Source organism: Carya illinoinensis, chromosome 3 (assembly GCF_018687715.1).
Source record: "Carya illinoinensis cultivar Pawnee chromosome 3, C.illinoinensisPawnee_v1, whole genome shotgun sequence".
Lineage (NCBI taxonomy): Eukaryota > Viridiplantae > Streptophyta > Magnoliopsida > Fagales > Juglandaceae > Carya > Carya illinoinensis.
Genome location: NC_056754.1, coordinates 55,062,107 through 55,081,772, shown reverse-complemented (window position 1 = coordinate 55,081,772; position 19,666 = coordinate 55,062,107). Strand labels below are relative to the sequence as shown.

The 19,666-nt window shown below is 36.1% G+C and overlaps 4 protein-coding genes across 5 annotated transcripts; 1 reads left to right on the top strand and 3 right to left on the bottom strand.

The window, feature by feature from the left end:
• LOC122305433 (7-deoxyloganetin glucosyltransferase-like) lies at positions 1 to 2,639 on the bottom strand. The gene is made up of 3 exons (XM_043117981.1): positions 2,481 to 2,639; positions 1,250 to 2,011; positions 1 to 1,130 (listed from the first exon to the last, which is right to left on the bottom strand). Exons 2-3 carry the CDS (start codon positions 1,887 to 1,889, stop codon positions 199 to 201), a joined length of 1,572 nt encoding a protein of 523 aa, XP_042973915.1. The 5' UTR covers positions 1,890 to 2,011; positions 2,481 to 2,639; the 3' UTR covers positions 1 to 198.
• Positions 2,640 to 4,806: 2,167 nt separating this feature from the next.
• LOC122305431 (7-deoxyloganetin glucosyltransferase-like) lies at positions 4,807 to 6,472 on the bottom strand. The gene is made up of 2 exons (XM_043117978.1): positions 5,906 to 6,472; positions 4,807 to 5,807 (listed from the first exon to the last, which is right to left on the bottom strand). The coding sequence occupies exons 1-2, from the start codon at positions 6,426 to 6,428 to the stop codon at positions 4,885 to 4,887; spliced, it is 1,446 nt and encodes a 481-aa protein (XP_042973912.1). The 5' UTR covers positions 6,429 to 6,472; the 3' UTR covers positions 4,807 to 4,884.
• A 1,813-nt stretch (positions 6,473 to 8,285) lies between these two features.
• On the bottom strand, positions 8,286 to 13,652 carry LOC122305432. 2 transcript variants are annotated; one of them, XM_043117979.1, is made up of 11 exons: positions 13,492 to 13,652; positions 13,197 to 13,330; positions 12,735 to 12,816; positions 11,927 to 11,997; positions 11,690 to 11,791; positions 11,496 to 11,585; positions 11,110 to 11,184; positions 10,891 to 10,923; positions 10,662 to 10,742; positions 8,820 to 8,882; positions 8,286 to 8,749 (listed from the first exon to the last, which is right to left on the bottom strand). In XM_043117979.1, the coding sequence occupies exons 1-11, from the start codon at positions 13,544 to 13,546 to the stop codon at positions 8,567 to 8,569; spliced, it is 969 nt and encodes a 322-aa protein (XP_042973913.1). In that variant the 5' UTR covers positions 13,547 to 13,652; the 3' UTR covers positions 8,286 to 8,566. The 2 variants fall into 2 exon arrangements, with proteins under 2 accessions (XP_042973913.1, XP_042973914.1); XM_043117980.1 differs by lacking the exons at positions 8,286 to 8,749; positions 8,820 to 8,882 and adding an exon at positions 9,360 to 9,972.
• Positions 13,653 to 13,750: 98 nt separating this feature from the next.
• Positions 13,751 to 19,393, top strand: LOC122305430 (putative BPI/LBP family protein At1g04970). Its single transcript, XM_043117976.1, has 6 exons — positions 13,751 to 14,289; positions 15,320 to 15,459; positions 17,043 to 17,394; positions 17,596 to 17,844; positions 18,770 to 18,895; positions 18,981 to 19,393. Exons 1-6 carry the CDS (start codon positions 13,882 to 13,884, stop codon positions 19,182 to 19,184), a joined length of 1,479 nt encoding a protein of 492 aa, XP_042973910.1. The 5' UTR covers positions 13,751 to 13,881; the 3' UTR covers positions 19,185 to 19,393.
• The last annotated feature ends 273 nt before the right edge of the window (positions 19,394 to 19,666 follow it).

Sequence of the window (19,666 nt, the reverse complement as noted above, 5' to 3'; positions counted from 1 at the left end):
TAGCAAAAAGAAGAAACTCTTCAGAACTTCTCAAAGCCGCCTAGCTTTGCTCGACTCGTCCCAAGAACTAACGCTATAATTCATCATAACATAAGGGCTTATTTGAAGCAGAAGTACAAACTGGATATATAAATATAAAACACACGACAATTTTTTTTTATTCTTTGATTGTTAGCACTCGCTCTTATCTTAAAACATCTAGCCTTTTGATAACAACACGTCATTCACCAAATTGTTTAGATTCATGGAGGAAGAACCATGTGGTTCACTTGCTGCCTCTGCCAATCTTTTCCACTCCATGGCCTTCTTCCTCATTTTCTGACACTTGTCTCCCTCCATAAACTCTCTCACAATCTTTTCCAATTCCTCTCTCTTGACATCATTATCAATCTCCATGCCAATACCCCAATCATTGCATGTATACTTGCAGTTTGTTTGCTGATCTCCAAAGACTGGCCAACAAAGCATCGGCACTCCCGCACACACGCTTTCAAGAATTGAATTCCACCCGCAATGTGTTAAGAACCCTCCAATCGAGGGGTGGTTCAACACTTCCTCTTGGGGGCACCAACTAGCTATTAGACTCCTTTCTTTTGTATCTACCACGAACTCAGGTGGCAAAATAGCCGATTCGCCAACGACTAAGTCGGGCCTAATAATCCACAAGAACAGATGCTTGCTATTTGCAAGTCCCCAAGCAAACTCATTCAACTGTTGTGGTGTCAGGACAATTAAACTTCCAAAATTCACATACACCACTGAGTTGGGTGCCTTAGAGTTAAGCCAATTGAGGCACTCGGTTTCTTCTTTCCATAAACTATACCCAATTGACTTAAGAGAGTCATTGGGTGATTGATTGAGTAAGAGTTGGTGAGGGCCAATGGCGTATACGCGACGAAACATAGGGAAGAGTGCATCCAAAACTTCTTGCTCTAACGCATCAAATGTGTGAACTACAATAGCTGACGCTTCAGGAGCTCTCTTTGCAGCCTCAAAGCTCAATTTGAAGAGTGCATCATTTGGATCTGTGGCTCGAACCATGGTTGGGAGATCCCTCATTCGGATATCTCTCATACCGGGAATCCAATCTATAACGGTTTCCAAATAGCCATTTGTTAAATAGCTCTCATCTGCGAAAGCAAATAACTGTTTTAGTCTCCCATTTGTTAAATAGCTCCCAGCCTAAGACTCGAAAGTAATCATAATAATCAAATCGAAGATTTCGTTAGATATGCCCTTATCTTTACACCTTTAAGTGGTATAAAGCCTTTGTCCCTGAGCGAAGGTAACTGCATAAAACCCATTAGGCTGCAAGCAGAGATCGTGAAGAGCATTACAATAGGGACTCTGAGTTCTTGAGCCGCAGTGACAGTGAAAGGCAAGAAACCATCGGAGATAACACATGTTACCGGAATATTGAAATGTGAAGCTGTGGAGTTGAGTTTCAGAAGCAAGTCGGAAAATGGAGCCAAGAAGTTGTTGAGAATGGAATTGCAAAGAGAAGGGAGGTCTTGGGTGGCATTGGAATTCGATGGAGGGAGGCTGTCTGGAATGGTTTTGAATTGGAAGTCAGGAAAGCCATGTAAGGAGTTGAGGCCTCCAGATTGTAAAAAACGCTGGTGATTGAACTCGGTGTTGACAAAGGTTATGTGAAAACCTTTCCCATGGAGAAGCTTTGCAAATTTTAGCATGGCCTTTATGTGGCTCTGGGCAGGGGATGGAATACATACAGCATGAGGTTTATGAACTACAGTTTTGGAATCCATTTTCCTCCTCTCCTTCGCTTCACTATGCCAGTACAAGAAGGTTTGCCTTTTGCGGCCAAATGATGGGCAATTCAAGGCTTCAAGCTTTAAACTCCTGGTAATAAATGAGTGGACGTAAATCATGAGTCGGCATTTCCTTCTAATCTTCCTTGAACACGTTCATGCTTTTCATCATCTGGCTTCATTCTTTCCCCTCTTCCTGTTCTTTCCTCCCTTTCCCTTGTTCTTCGGCATGGTTGCTAAATCTGTGTCCGCACCCAGAGCAAAATCATTAATCCAAACTCAGATCACATATGTACACGAAAATTTAAACTTCCCGCATAAAAAGAGGTCATATATTAGCACAAATCCAAATATAAAAATGGAAAATGATAGTATGACATCTGAATATGCCCACCATATATGCTTACTTGTATATTTTATTTATTTATTAATTTTTAATGATTAAGAAAATGATTATCAATGAATTTATACATTTTTTATTTTATTAATAGTTAAAAATGTTTAAAAAATAATTAAAAAAATATAAAAAACTCATTTATACTAATATGTCTGTACACATTTAGTATTCAACCTCGCGTTTAGTACAAGAAAGCAAACTGAGGAGAGCGTTCTTCCATACACCAAACTTGAAATAAAGCTATCGGGTCTATGAAAGCGACAATAGAATAGAAGACTAGAAAATTGTAATGTTAAAACCAATTAACAGAGAACCTTTATGCAACGAACATAGTTTTAGAGAAGTAGTATTGGAGAAGCTGCTTGAAATCGATATGATTTGGAAATCGCAGTGCTTGAGACCTGAGACTTGAGACTTGACTTGACATGGGAGTCCCAGAAGTCACCCACAACTCTTTTGTACCACAAACCCCCCATCTGTTTTTGCACCACAAAAAGATAATGTCGGAATCGCTTGATATTTGGGCCGAGATCTTTGAGAGTTTCCAGCCCATGAAAGCCCAGGCCTAATAATCTGGGCCTCATAGCTTGGATTGTTCTGTGCATTTGGGTGGTGAAATTGAAATTTTGCTCCGATGGATCCATCATCTACTATCTTAAAAAAGTCGTAGTAATATTATATACTATATTACTATTTTACTTATATCTTATTATATATGATATAACATATTTATTATCATTTGATGATAAAAATTATATAATAAATAATTATTTAATGGTGATAAATATGTCACATTTTATTTAATAGGATAGTAGTATAGTATATAAAATTTTATGTAAATTGATACGGAGGATGAAATAATATAATTTGATTTATAAATAAATTTTAAAAATTAAATATTGTCCCATCAACTATATGAATGATATTTTTTCATGTCAGCTTACAAGTAGAAGCACTCGTATCATCCTTAAAAATATAAAAAATAGAAATCTCTATGTGTTTATTAGAACTACCTCTACTTTATTTGAGCTAAATCTATTAAATTAAAAATATAAAAAATTATTAACTTTCACTTAAAAATAAGGTCCTTAAATGAATATAATATATATATATATATATATATATATATATATATATATATATATTAATTCTCAAAGCATGAATTTTTGTTTCCAATAAAGTCACTTCAGCTAAATCTATTCTTCAATTGCATTATTATTTAGTGAAAAGTTAAATTAAGTTAAACTTAATGGATAAAAAAATATTTGTAATTTAATGATTGATTTTAATTCAAGATTAGTAACCTTTTGATTTTGATAACACGTTTCTTTGTGGTAGCAACAATTTATGTTTTTATTAATCTTGTAACCAAAGGATTTATAAATGTTAATGAATTTGAAAAGAAGTTAGGCATAAAAATGAACATGAGAAAGGGTGCTAGAGACATGACTAAGCTTATTACTTGATATTGTAGAGAAAAAATGTGTACACAAAGTCTTTATTTTTTAGGGCAATTGATGTAAAATGATATATTATTTTTAATTAAATATCTTAAACTATTATGTAAACGTGTAACATGAAGAAATCATCTTACATCATTCTTGTTCTATTTGTGACAGAAAGTTAAAAATGCATCAGCCAACTTGTGCAGGGTGAGAAAAGATCTAGGTTTGGAAGAAATTAAGGTTTGTTAGGCGCTGTTTGGAAGTTAGACTGAACTAATTTTAAATTGAGTCTAATATCCAAACACACAACTCTCTAGTCACTAAACTCATCTCAATTCAAAACTTATTTACACGCAGGACCTACAACCTTTTTCACCTCAATACCTCTTTATACGCGGGACCCATATCCTTTTTTAACTTAATACATCTAAACTCACCTTAACATCCAAACACATTTAAACTCATCTTAGTCAATTCTTAATTTATGCTGATGAGTCATCATCTTCTTCTCGAAATATTTGTCAAAAGTACTCTTGATGGAAGCTAGTTGAGTTGTAATTATCAATACGAGATTGAGACTAAATTCTTCATGCAACCACACATCCAATTAAAATACACATCCAATATACCATTTTAATTGGATATGTACTTATAATTTTAATTACAAGATTTATTTTGTCAGTTTTATTTTAAATTTTAAATTTTAAATTTCGAATTTTATGATTTTCAGCATATCAATAACTAAAACTTGGAGAAGTAAGTTTTTTATAATTACATTTAGAATTTTCCTTTCATATAATTCACAGCCTAGCTAGTGTGGAGAAACGTCGTGATCTATGCAAGATTTGTGATAGTCAAGCTGGTGCCATGGTATTTGTTGATGTGCCCTCTTCGCAATTGACTCCAAGTAATGTTGGATAACCTCCCAACATACTAGCTCCAAGTAATGTTGTATTGGAATGCAATCAAAAGTACTAGTAGTGTTGACAAATTCTAGAGTTAATTATCATAAGAAATTAGAGCAAACACTATTCCAAGCAATTAGCTTCTTTCTTTGATGATATTTTCCAACATGTGCCAAGGTAATTCCATGAATCATTGAACAAACAAGAGAATTCTAAGAACTAACCAGGATCTTATCAATGTTTTGACCTGGGTTCTCACAGCATAGTGCATGGTTTTTGAAGCAAAACTAACTGGATAAATATAAAACCATGACAATGTTAATTATTTTTCTTGTTTGCACATAATTTCTTGTAAAACATCTACCTTTTTATAAGAGCACTTCAGTTATCAAATTGTTTAAGTTCATGGATGAAGACCCATGTGGTTCACTGGCTGCCTTGGCCAACCTTTTCCACTCCATGACTTTCTTCTTCATTTTCTGACCTGTGTCTCCCTCCATTAACTCTTTCACATTTTCTACCAGTCCCTCTCTCTTGATATCATCATCTATCTTCATGCCAATACCCCATTCATCGCAAGTATACTTGCAGTTTATATGATGATCACTAGAGATTGGCCAACAAAGCATTGGCACTCCTGCACACACACTTTCAAGAATTGAATTCCATCCACAATGAGTTAAGAACACTCCAATCGAGGAGTGGTTCAACACTTCCTCTTGGGGGCACCAACTAGCTATTAAACCCCTTTCTTTTGTTTCTTCCATGAACTCAGTTGGCAAAATAGCCGACTCACCAATAACCAAGTCGGGCCTAATAATCCACAAGAACAGATACTTGCTGTTTGCAAGTCCCCAAGCAAACTCAAGCATTTGTTGTGGTGTTAGGCCATATATGCTTCCAAAATTCACGTACACCACTGAGTTGGGTGCCTTTGAGTTAAGCCAATGGAGGCACTCAGTGTCTTCTTTCCATAAACTACACCCAATTGATTTCAGAGAATCATTGGGTGATTGATTGAGTAAGAGTTGTTGAGGGCCAATGGCATATAGTCGGGGAAACATGGGGTAGAGAGCATCCAAAACTTCTTGCTCTAATGCATCAAATGTGTGAATCACTACTGCTGAAGCTTCAGGAGCTCTCTCTACTGCTTCAAAGGCAATTTTGAAAACAACATCGTTTGGATCTGTGGCTCGAACAACGGTTGGGAGATCCCTCATTCGGATTTCTTTCATGCTTGGAATCCAGTCTATAACTGTATCCAAATAGCCATTTGTTAGATAGCTCTCACCTGCAAAAACAAAGAATGCATGTTTTTAGTTTTAAAACGTAACGATAATCATAACAACGAAATGGAAGATTCGAGGAGGAATGCCCTTATTGGTACACCTTTAAGCGGTGTAAAACCTTTGTCCCTAAGAGAAGGAAGTTGCATAAGACACATTAGGGCACAAGCAGAAATTGCAAAGAGCATTACAATAGGGATTCCGAGTTCTTTAGCAGCAGTGACAGTGAAAGGCATGAAACCACTGGAAATAACACATGTTACTGGGGGATTATTATTTGAAGTATTTGCGGTGTTTAGTTTCTTGAGCAAGTCGGAAAATGGAGCCAAGAAGTTTTTCATAATTGAATCAACGAGAGAATGGAGGTCTTGGTTGGCGGTGAAATTCGATGGAGGGAGGCTGTCTGGAATGGTTTCGAATCGGAAGTCAGGCAAACCATCTAAGGAGTTGGGACCTCCACATTGTAGAAAACGTTGGTGGTTAAACTCAGTGTTAACAAAGGTTATGTAAAAACCTTTAAGATGGAGAAGCTTTGCAAATTTTAGCATCGGCGTTATGTGGCTTTGAAATGGGGTTGAAATACAAACTGCATGAGGCTTATGTGCACCTACAGTCTTGGAATCCATTTTCCTACTCTTCCTCTCCTTGCATTCATATCCAGTCTTATGGTTTCATATATATACAGATCAAATTACTAAGTTGTCTGCAAAGATTGTAGATATTTCTATAGTAATTGTTAAAATCCTCAATCTTCAACTCTGCAGATCGTGCACATAATGAGTATCCAAGCAGTATCATTACAAATATGGCAAGAGCACCTTTTCAAGATCATGACAGCAAGCCACTAGAAAACCAACCTTACAATATGGAAGCTCACACTCGCCTTTGCAATAATTATGGATTACGAAATAATAACTCAGTAATCTCATTGATTCAATAAATCAATCACATTTATGTGAATAGTATCATCTACCTTGTACAGAAGATATTGTGTATCTTTCAAGATTGTCTTTTTTGATTTTTCATTGACTTGTACCACCTATATAATTAATACACAATATACTAATTTGCTATAAACCAAAACCATTTTTCTGAAATTTTGTTTATGGTATCAAAGCTGTACTAAGCTCATAGTGGGCCTATTTGGATACAACAAGTGTTTTATGTTATCTCATCATTATAACCAATAAAGACAAAGTTTGGAAGTATATAATAATTATACAGATAAAGAAGGTGGATATTTTCCACTTTGGAATTACAACAAAGAGGGAGAAATTTGGATTAAAAGGATGTTACCAAAGGCTTGAGTTGTCGCTGTCCATTGCGTCAAATTATGCATGTATCGATTTTGAAATTAATGGATTTTCCTCATTTTCCATTCCTTAAATGAATTTAAATGGAGTTTGATGTCATTGATGACGAGGCTTAAGATCCATTCTAGGATGGGAGAGGAGTTTGAAATTGCTTGAATTGTCACGTTTGAGTCCCCTTCGAGAATTATGTTTTCCAGACAGTCTTTCCGCTTCTTTGATGGCCATTAAGGCTGCTGTTGCTTCTCCTAGATTTGGACTTACACTGCTGATGAAATCAGTTTTTGCAAATAAAATTTATCCAGTGTCTTTCTGGCATATTGATGCTAGGATGCTACCCTGCTTTCTAATCGCAACATCAAATGTAATGAGGTGAATCAGGTGATGATTGGGTAAAGCGGGTAGGGAAATTGTCGTTGTTTTGCCGTAAAATATCTTATTTTCATTGAAACGACCCCATCAAGTAGCACTCTCTGACTGTCCACAACGTTATTGCTTACATATTTATACTTTCACAACAAAGAAACCAAATTAAAGTTATAGATTTTATCTCTGTTTCTAAAAATAAATAGTTAATAAAATTATCTTCGTGCAAGCCAAGAAATAGAGATCGATCCTCGTAAAAGCAATACTAAAATACGAACTTTTAAGTCGAGTAGGTTATATCAATTCACACTTGCAATTTCTTTGAGACATGAATTTCTCACATAACTGGACACTATGTAACCACCAACAAGCTCACTGTCACAGATGTTGCTCCTAGCTGGGTCACAATGTCGACACCATGGACTGCAATTTTCCAGCCGATGTCAAGCTCGAAGACAGAGAACAGACAGCACAAGTGAGATTTTACATAAACAGCCAATTGTCGTCTAGTCGTAGCTTTTTTTGTTCTTTTGTTCTTATTTATCGACTACTGAATGTGGCAGTTTCTAATACGGAAAAAATACGGTTTGGATCATTTTCAGACTATTCCGTATGTCTCCTAATGAATTACTCTTTGGCAAGTCGATTCAAGATCACAAGATTTAACACAGGAAACATTCAAAGTTCCGCTTCAACCCAATGAGCATCTTTCTTTCTTTTTTAATTTATATTCCATCCTTAGCAGCAATCAAACGGGGAAAAAAACTGGGTCTTATGGAGATAACTGCAGAAAATTTTAAGCAGAACTGGAGATGAATGGATTTTTGACATATGGCTATATGAAAAATACAAAAATACAAGGTCATCAGTGCCACCGAGCTTGCGGTGCCTTATTCTCAGCTTGTATACCATATGAAATCATCACTTGTACAAATCACTATCACTATATACTTTTTCCATCTGGAGATGTGCAAATCAAACACCCGGAAGCATTTATCACTGGGAGCAAATTATGGAATCCCGTAGCATGCTTACGAAATCAATAGGAAGAGTTCATCCCACAAAAGCAAGAGAACATAATGAAAGAATCATGTATCCGAACCTCTAATGTCTCGGCTCAAAGAAATCCCAACTGGATATGACCTGTGTATTCTATTTGTCAATGTCAGACCTTTCTCACCAGAGAAGTTGTCAAGATCAGTTTTCCTCATTGTTATCATTGATTTATCAATCACACCTGAATCCTTAGCTTCAGCAATGAATTGGAGGCCCTGAATGATATGGTCACACCATGTCATTGGTGAATGAAAATAGGATAAAACTGAAGGAGACTCGAGTTACCTTGGGGGACTTATCCTCAAATGTGATTGTTGAATGATTATTTGCTACCTTAGCACCAACATCCTGCCAAAGCACAAGGAACGGAGGTTAGTACCATTTGGGGAAAAAGATAGTGAGTAATAAGGGTATCCATCCCTCAGCAACAGTGAAGAAGGATCCCTATTGTAATACTCCAAGAGAAGCCCAAGTCACATCTGGGCTTATACTTCAAAAGGATCAATCGATGATACAATTGGAGTCCCATTGAAACTATTAGGCCACATTTGGTTACACAGATGGGATGAGATGTTTTAAATAGTAATGAATAAAATATTGTTATAATATAATTTTTTAATATTAATTTTGTATTGGGATTTGAAAAAGTTAAATTATTTATTACATTTTATATCGGGATTTGAAAAAGTTGTAATGATGAGTTAAAATTTTTAGTTTTGTGTAACCAATCTGGGCCCTATAAAGAGCAATGACTTTTTTTTTTTAATAAGTAAGATGACATTTTCTTAATAGAAGTAAATAGGCATAGCCCAAGTACACAGAAGGTATACAAACAGCATACACCTAGTTACATAAAAATGAGCTAGAAAGAGATACAAGAAACTCATTGAAGCAAGCTCTAGTCAGAACACAAGAAGATGCCCATAGAAATAAAGAATGGAAGGAGAAACTTCTTAGCTCATCCAGAGAACGTTTCTTGTTTACAAAACTTCTCCCATTCCTTTCAATCCATAAGCACCACATGATACATAGAGGAGTCATCTTCCATACATCCTCAATATGTGAATTGGCCCTGCATCGTTGCCAACAAGCAAATAAATCAACCACCCTCTTGGGCATTACCCAAGCAATGCCCGTTCTACGAAAGATTTCCACCCATAACATTCTGCCACTTCACAATGAAGTAAAAGATGGTCAACTGATTCTCCATTCTTCTCACACATAACAGCATTCTGTTTCAACAAGGCCCCTCTTTCTCAAATTATCCAACGTCAAAACTTGCCCAAGAGCTGCTGTCCACCCAAAGATGGCAATCTTAGGAGGCACCTTAGTTTTCCAAATAGATTTCCAAGGGAACGAAGTATGATTTTGGCTTGACAAAGCCTTATACAATGACCGAACAGAAAACTTCCAATTCCCAGTCTTCACCCACAGCATTCTGTCCACCTCATAATTACCAAATTGCAAGGAATACAATTAGTTATAAAAATCAGAAATAATTCCAACTTCAAAAATCATGAACAACTCTACTAAAATAAACATTCCACAAGGGAACCCACTAGAACGATCTAACAACTCAAACACCGAAGCCTCCTGATTAAGGGCCATCCTAAAAAGAGAGGGAAATGTGGTCTTAAGAGCTGAATCACCACATCATAAGTCATGCCAAAAGCTGATCCTCACACCGTCACCAATCTCTAATTTAATAAACCGAGTAAAATCCCCCCATCCATTTCAAATATTCTTCCACAGACCAACACTATGCACATTTCTCACTTCATTTCAACACCAACCCCCTCACAAACTCCCATACTTCAACTCAATAATGGTCTTCTATAAAGATTCCCCTTCTTGATTATACCTCCATGACCACTTCCCAAGAAGTGCCTTATTTAAGATTTTCAGATTATGAATTCCCAAAGAGCAAGGACTTCTCCTGCCCAGGAAAATGTGGGATCTCATGCACCATATACCCTTATCACTTACCAATTAGTATGGAGTATCACAACTACTACAAATACATGCCAATAATTGGCTGTAACATGAATAAGCTGACCTCCTGAATTTTGGCATGAAGAGTTCATCTATAATAGGCATAAATCTTAACACATGGATCTAGTATCTGACCTGAAAAAGTTTAGAATTTAGCCCATCTTTGAAGCCTCCAGCCACTTGGCATAGATACCAGAGACCTGAGTTAGTCACGTCCTGTATGTTGAAAAGAAAACACAGGAAAATATCAATCGCCAAAGAAATGTTAAGCATAAACATTTTGCATTCATGTCAGCGTTTCGTATTGAAGCTATTTTATCAGCAATTAACAAACCCAACTTGATTACAGTATCAGAGATATAACCTGTTTGTTTTCAAGAAGCTCAACCTTCCCTTCCTGTCAAGTTAATTGACAAACAAAAGATAAAAAATTTTCTAAGTTTACTGAAATTAGCATGCCAGAGAAAATAACAAATATATATTTTTCGATAAGTAATAAAAAATACATAAATTTTTTGGATAGGTAAAAATACACGGTTTAATAACAAATACTTATTTTGAAAAAGGAAAAGCGGCTACTTACCAACCCAGATAGCATTTGATAGATTGATGCCACATCAAACCCAATTTGAGAAAGGTTTGATTTCACCTCATTCACCTGCATGCCAAAAAAGCAGCAAATAAATATAAGCATACTTCAAGACATGCAGTTATAGGCAGTGGTACCCTTAGAACTTTGAGAATATTGATTGCAAACCCAAATCCAGATTGGACAAGAGATGCAGATATCAAAAGTAGCATCGCTTCTGATCTTAACAAGAGAAACACACAAGAAAGACCATGGGGCACAAGTGGAACTAAAATGAATGGTAATTTTGATCCTCTTATGACTTCAAACAAGGGGAACACATTTCTTATATCTTATCTAAAATGAATGCATATCCAACCAAAAAAAGAAAGGAATAATACATCATTTGCAATAAGCTTGGTTGTTTCCTTCTGCTCCTCCACCTTCCAGTCCAAGTTCTCCAGCTTCTTGGTTAGATGTCTCTTAGTTGCCTGCACAAATTGAGATTTTATAACACGTGAACTTTAAAAGAGGTAAAGGAAAGAATTACTATCTGGAAGAACATACTACACAATGGCCAAGCAATGCTTCTTACACCCAGTGCTTCATGGACATGCTCTAATTGTTTGGACACAGTTGCAACAGCATTTGCCATATTGTGCTTAGTTACAAACATTACATCAGAAAGCGACCAACCCTGCACAACAAAAGAAATAAAATTAGATAACAATCGTAAATCAGAAAGAATAGCTATTCTTAACAGTGCACTACCAAATGCAACGCATTCATGACAACAAAATTGGTGCGTTTGGATCAAAATTAAAAACCTTACCTTCCACCACATGTAACAATATCCCATTGCTCCAAGTGCAGCAGCAGGCACTAAGTAAGAACCATAGCTCCCTGTGTGCCCATCAAAACATGTAGTTAACCTTCCCCATCCAAAAATCACATGTATTTTATTAACACAGTGCATAAAAACTCTTTGAAAATGATGATACACAGGAAACAAGAACAAAAAAGCACTGAGCTAATAGAGAATTAATTAATAATTCCTGATGAGCAATGATGGGAAAGAATTATAATACGATCAGAGAGTTCCAAAAGTTTTCCTTCCCAATCCCAATCAAAACGAATTCCCAATTAGAGAGTTCAAAAGTTTTTCTTTTCATTCTCATCAGCAAATATGATCCAAAAAAAACTAACTATGTGTAAAATGAAAGATACCAAAGGAAGGCCCATCAAGTTAAAAGAATTGTGGCCATAAGAGGATCAATCATTCCATCCTGCAACTCTTAAATACGCTTTATTTATTAGGCCATTGCATCATATAGGCGATAGGGCTCAAGTCTCACAATTCTGGTTGGGTTTGGTTCTGATATCATTTCTAACAACTCAAGGAAAGCCCAGAGCACATCTAAGCCCATGCTCCAAAGGACCAATCAAGATTACAGTTGGAGTCCCTTGGAATTATTATAAAGATTTTGAATTTTGTGAATTTCTCCCTGCCGAGCAATGTGAGATTCTGTTCACCATCTTTCTATACACAATCCTGGATATTATAGAAAGATGGAATACAAAAAATAAACAGAATTGCATTTGCAATTCAAAACGATAAAAGATATGATAGGTCTGCGTACCATTCGATGATGAATCCCCATTGAAGATGGTTACAGGACGTGACACCGCTAACTCCCTGATCTCTTGAGCCAATTGTCGAATCTAACGATAAAGAGAAGACAAGCACACGTGCATAACCAACTAAGCACCACCCATTTTAACACTATGGATCACACAACTATTAAAGCATCCCTAAAATATGAAGTGATTCGGTTTAATTCAAATGCACTTCGGGAATTTCTTTTCTTCATTCGTATGTTTTGAGTCACAGTTTAACACTTCGCCTCATTCTTTTGATCAAGGAAACATATCATTTCAGTTACACGCACGCAATGAGCATAACCATCGATGAATATATAAACCAACTATGTTACGCACGCAGAGAGTCTTAAAGCTACAACCTTCAGCACTCCTCCGCAGCGTTCTAACGGACAGAAAGTAAGCGCGATTGCATAAATGCTTATTAATTAACTGTGAGATACCTGAGCTGCAAGGACTGTAGTATCGTACTTGTTCGGCGAGATCTCAGCTTCATTTACACCCTTCAATAACTCCTGAAGCTGTGCAATCAGATCAGACAGTCGTCCGCTCCTCAAAACAACCGAACCCGTCAAACCTAAAATCGCCAAAATAAATTACAAAAACCACCAAAAAAAAATAGTACGAATCAGCTGAAGTTTTAGAAACCAAATTAAACGAAACTAAAGCGGTGATCATAAATAAAACTTCGAAATATCAATTTAGAAAGAAACAAAAGAAAAGGAGAGAAAAATTGACCTGCTCCGACGAGGATCAGAACCTTTGAGGTCGAAACCCCAGCCTGCAACGCCATGTTCTCTCTTTCAGCAACACGAGAAGAATCGGGTTTCCACTTGGCCGAACCTTATTGACTCGGTTCGAGTCCTCGACTGTACGAAAGGGATCCGTCGTCGTTTTATATATATCCACACGCGCGTATGGATGTCAAGTTTGTCAACGATATAAGGAAATTGACGTGGGCATTATTGACATTTTACGGCAAAGAGTCATGATTACTGCCTCGTTTCTTTTCACAAAACTCATCTTGGAGCACCCAACATTCAAAATAAGTACACTGTTTTTGTCTGGATTTCTCTTTCCTCCTCCATCTCAGTCCTGCGAATGCGAGCAACCCAATAGCAAAGCCGGATGGCACCCACAATTCTCTTCGTTCTAATGGCTTCTTTCTTCATTCCCACGAATTCCCACCTAGAACTAACGGACCAGGCCTTTACCTCCGTAGCCCTCTCCCAACAAGGTCTGGATTTTGTCAAAAACTTGCTTATCGACGAGGCAATATCTTCAATAATCCCCCTCCAACTTCCCAAGATTGAGAAATCTGTGAAAATCCCATTTGTGGGTAACGTCCATATGGTCCTGTCGAATACTACGATATACAAAATCGATGTTTCCGAGTCGTATGTGAAGCCTGGAGATACAGGGATTGCGATTATTGTGTCAGGGGCTACTTGTAATTTGAGTATGAATTGGTATTATTCTTACAGTACTTGGCTTGTGCCGGTTGAGATTTCGGATAGAGGGAGTGCTTCTGTTCAGGTATAGCTTAGATTGTTGGAGTTTGATGCAAACTTTTGCGTTTGGTTTGGGAATTTGGTAGCTCTATTGGGCTAGCTTTTAGGAATAACATATTTTAGAATTGTCTTGTAATTTGATGCGAAATCTGGGATTTGCAATTGGATTTTGTTTATTTTGGCGTGTTTGAATTGCTGTAAAATAGCTTTACGGTGTTTTGGACGTATAATTGTTATTACTGGTTGATTAAGTTTGCAAACCTCTTACCTATAAAAAAAAAAAAAAAGTTTGCAAGCCTTACTGTGTTACCAAGATTGAATTCTTAGCTTTTTAACTTACCCCCCAAAAAATTCTAGGCTTTTTGTGGTCTTTGGATTTATTTATATGGACGTTCTCTGGAGATATCTTATTTTCTTGTTTGTTTTGTTTCTAGCTGCTTGAATTTCTTTGTTGCCAATTTCTTGTATTTTGATAATACTAAGGTGGAATTTGTTACATAGACTATAGGCTATTAGAGTATGCAATAGGCTGTTTCAATTTGGTTAAGATTAGCAATAACCCCGCTTAGAAGAGCCAGCATGGGTGATTTCCTTTTATATCGTCTTGGAAACTCACTGGAATGTGAGGATGAGTTGTTGTTGCTCCTATAGTGATTGGCTTTTTCTCATGTAGTTTTTGCATCAAGGTTATGCCTTCTTTTTCTTTTTTCCTGTAAGCCTGAGTTGTAGGACTTGCCTTTGAGCTTTATACTAATTTTTATTCTTGTTGTCTGAATCAAGTTATCCCAGGGAGTTTATCTCTGTTCTTTCTCAATTCAGTCATCTTAGGGAGTATATTTCTGGGTTCAGGTTCGTAAGGTGCTAATTATTTTGAAATTGACGTTTCAAATAATCCTCCTTTGTTAACGTTTGCTTTGGGAAACTAAAAACTATAATTAAAAATGCATAGGCTTCATGTATGTGTTAAATCTTGTGTAGTTTCTCGTGTGTTTGTTTGCTCATTTCTCATGTGTACATTAAAAAAGGGAATTTGATGGGTGCTGCTCCTGGGTAAGGTTGAAGGCATGGAAGTGGGACTTACTCTAGGCTTGGAGAACCAGGAAGGAACACTGAAGCTTTCCCTCATGGAGTGTGGTTGCTATGTGAAAGAGATATCAGTAATATTGGATGGAGGAGCATCATGGCTCTATCAAGGGTATGTAATATTTACACGCAACTTAATTTTATTAAGTGGAACAGGTGCATCACTTTTGCACCAGTTGTTTTGAATTTTTAGTCATTGTATGCTAGAAATTGGCAGTTATTTATTCCCTTTTTTTCCGTTCCAATGATGCAGTTTTTATGTTTGCATTCCTCTTTTCTTTTTCTTTTTTAATTATTCTAGCATCCTCTCTGTATAAAGAGAAGTATCCAGCTTATGCTACCATTCTATCTGTATTTTTTTTTTTTTCCCTGTTAAAATCACAGACTACCATGCCTATTATTGTAGCCTTGACCAACCTTTTTTTCTTCCTTCGGTTCTGTCACTGCATTCTTCTTATCTGTGTAACCCTTGTTTCTCATTCATAATGATTGAGGCTCCATTTGGCAACACAACTGTTTTCAAGTATTCTCAATATATTTCCCTTCCAAACATCACTCAAACACAAAATACTTTTTAATTTCAAATCTTTAACTTTTTCATCTAATCATTATAATTTTTCCAAACTCCCAAACAAAACACAAAACACAATACTACTTTTTCAAATTTTAAAACAAAATTAATATTAAAAAATTATATTCAAATAATTTTTTAACTTTATAATATTTTTATTCAGCCTTTTCTCTCTCCCTTCCCAAAATCTAATAAAATATCTTAACTCAAACTATTTCACTGGTATTCACAGATATACAGAGATATTCTAAGTATCTAAAAGGGCTCTCAATCATCTAAACTACAGTATATCCCAGTCTTAGCTTGTGTTACTTTCAGCCAGTCATTTGTATTGTGTGCTCGTATTTGGTGTCTACATATAATCTCTTTTTTTAATTAACTTCAGTAAACAAGCTTGATGGCTGTGAAAATAGTACTGTATAATTTGAAAAGCTGATGGATTGACTTGATAGTTCACATGTCAAAATGTTCAGTGTGATTCAAAGTTGAGAACTTCGCTTCCTTCGTGCAGACATCTAGAATGAAGATTAACCTAATTTAACCAATTATGCTCCTTTCACCCTTGATACTCTGAAAGGAGCTGCCTTCTTACAACCTTTGCCAAAATAGAGAACGGTATTGCTCTTTGCTTTTTTTCTTTTGGTAAGTAATTTAATTGTGTAAGAAAAGTACAGGGGTGCAACCCTACTGCATAAGAAGTGTTCATGAGTGCTCTTTTCCTTTCCTTTTTTTATTTTTTTGGTATTTTGAAATGTTTCCTTCTCATATAGGTAGGTAAAACTTGAAGTTCAGGCTGAGTGTTTTGCTATATACAAGCAGTTTTAGAAGGTTATTACTTTTAACTAATTCTTTATTTTCTTTCACTGTGATGTGCTTCAGCACAGTTATGATACATATAATGGATACTAGTAGTCTATTCCAATCATCCTTTGGCCACATGAAGCTGAGGTCATTAGTTCTACCCTTACCCTCCTACTTCCCCTGCCATTAGGGCCCCTCAATTCGCGGAGGAAAAAAAAAATTGTACATCATTTGCATATGCCTTTGCTTTGCATATCGTTTGGATGGAACCAGGATCTGCTCATTTCACTGTTATTTAAAACTTTATTATTGTCATCTGGCAGTATGGTTGATGCTTTTGAAGGGCAAATAGGATCTGCAGTGGAAAAGGCTATTACTAGGAAACTTGAAGAAGGGATTTTGAAGCTCGACTCCTTTCTCCAAACTCTTCCAAAAGAAATCCCAGTGGATGACAATGCTTCTCTGAATATAACTTTTGTAAATGACCCTTTGTTGAGTAATTCTTCCATTGTATTTGAGATCAATGGGTTATTCACAGGAAGAAAAAGAGCTCCAGTCCCCAAGCATCGCCTTGAGAATTCACAATCTTCAGTTTTCTGCCCCAGTTCATCTCGAATGCTTGGAATTACATTAGATGAGGCTGTCTTTAACTCTGCGTCAGCCTTTTACTATAATGTAAGACTTACTTTTCCAAAGATTATGTTTTTGCTGGATTCATTATAAATATTCTTGTTTACAGGGCCAAAATGTATTGATGTCTCTAAATCTGAAGTTTATGTTGTTTGTATATTCCTTGCTAAATTGCTTTTGTTGTTGATTTTGGTTCGTTATATATTTTCTCATGTTGTTAAAGAAATTATTTCTTTTCCCGTTCAGGCATCATTTATGCAATGGATTGTGGACAAAGTACCAGATCAGTCTCTTTTGAACACCGGTGGATGGAGATTCATTGTTCCCCAACTGTACAAGAAATACCCAAATGATGATATGAATTTGAATATATCTTTATCCTCTCCTCCAGTCATGAGGATTGCAAGGAATAACATCGATGCAGTCATTAATCTAGACTTGGTGATTGACGTTTTGGAAGCAGGCAAAGTAATACCAGTTGCATGCGTCACGCTGGTAAGCTTATTGATGGGTGAAATGACAATTTTGGTCATCTTTATTCTCCAATCTGTGTTAAGCTCTTTTATTATTATTCTTTTTTACTAATCAAACGATATTGTTTTTTTTTTTTTATTCCCTTGCCTATTGCTGATTGACATTTTTAGTGTACGAATGGGTTTTCTTGTCTCTTTCATTCTGTATTTCTTGAATTTAACATAATCATTATTAATGTGAGAATGATCATAGTAAGGGGCTGATTTGGACATGGGTTTGCCATTCGCTTCTGACAAGAATTGCACAGCTTTGCATAACTGACTATATCAACAGTATAAATAAGTCAACATTCTTTTTTTTTTTTTTTGAGAAAGAAATAAGTCAACATTCACAATACATCTTAACCAATGTTTTAAAACATTATCAGATCTAAGTAGCAATTTCTCCCAATATTCGGTATATCCATCTATTGAAAACAATGTAGAAGCAAGTAATTTTATGCATTAAAATTATGGATATGTAGAAGCAGTATATTATGGATATTAGCAATTAAAACTTAGGGGAAAATATGAAAGAAGTTGCCCTATTACTTTTTTTTTTTGTTCTGTTTTGCATAAATTATAGAACTCAAAAGCCACTGAATTTATGCATTAACGATCAATTCACCAACACATTTTTTTTCAACTTCCGTTTCTTCATTCTAGTGCATCTTTTTGGTTCCTTTCCAATTTTGTGCATCGTGAAAATAGAATTCTCCTCCCTCCCTCCCCCCCTTTCCCTCACCTTTTTCATCTTTTATATGATGAATGTGACACTCCTTTTCTGTTCTTGTTAGGCCATATGAAAAATGCGATGCTCCTTCTTTCTCTTTTTTAGGCCATATGAAAAGTATGGCACTCCTTTCTCTTTTAGACCATAATTTTCAAATTGCTTCCTCTTGGTGCAGGTAATTCGGTGCTCAGGTTTAGTTAAAATCGCAGGAAATAACCTTGCTGGCAGTGTGAAATTAAATGACTTCACGATGTCATTGAAATGGAGTAATATTGGTAATCTGCGGTTATATCTAATTCAGGTACTCTTACACAGCAATTTCTCAAAAGAACATTTTGATTTTGCTTATTTATATTAATAAGGTTCAATATCCTCTTCTGTTGCAGCCTGTGATGTGGACACTTATTCAAACAGTTTTCTTGCCGCACGCGAACTCACAACTTGCAAAAGGTTTTCCTTTGCCCATCATTCGCGGTTTTACCCTTTATGATGCTGACATCATTTGCTCGGATTCAAGAATTATGGTCTGCAGCGATGTATCATACAAAAATCAAACAATCTTGTCAGTATCTAATGCTTTGGGTTTATAAATATACGGTCCACCTCCGTCTGGAAGTGTTTGTAGGAAAAGGAAGCGGCAATCAGTCCCCCTTTTGTACATCTTGGTCGATCAGGTTGAACCATTCACCATTTGGTTGTGCATTGTAATAAAACCATTTTTTTGCTGAATGTATAATAGAACCATTTGAACAGAAACTTTCAGAGTTTAATGAGAATGCACAGTTCAGATATTTATATATTTTGGTGGCTTGCAAATAAGATACCGTGTTTATCAATAATTTTGGCTAATCTTCGTATTTTGAGCATGAATGCTAGAAGCATGTGCCAAACTGGATCTAAAATCAGGGCCATACAGTTTTTATTATATGCCACATGAACTACTAACCTCGTGACATTATAAAAAGTCTCCTGGTTGCAATCCAACCAGAAAAAATAAAGCAAATAGTATACCATTTCAGTTGCGACAAACGAGACATCAGTTTATATGGAGTCTGGACTAAAAATTTCTTAA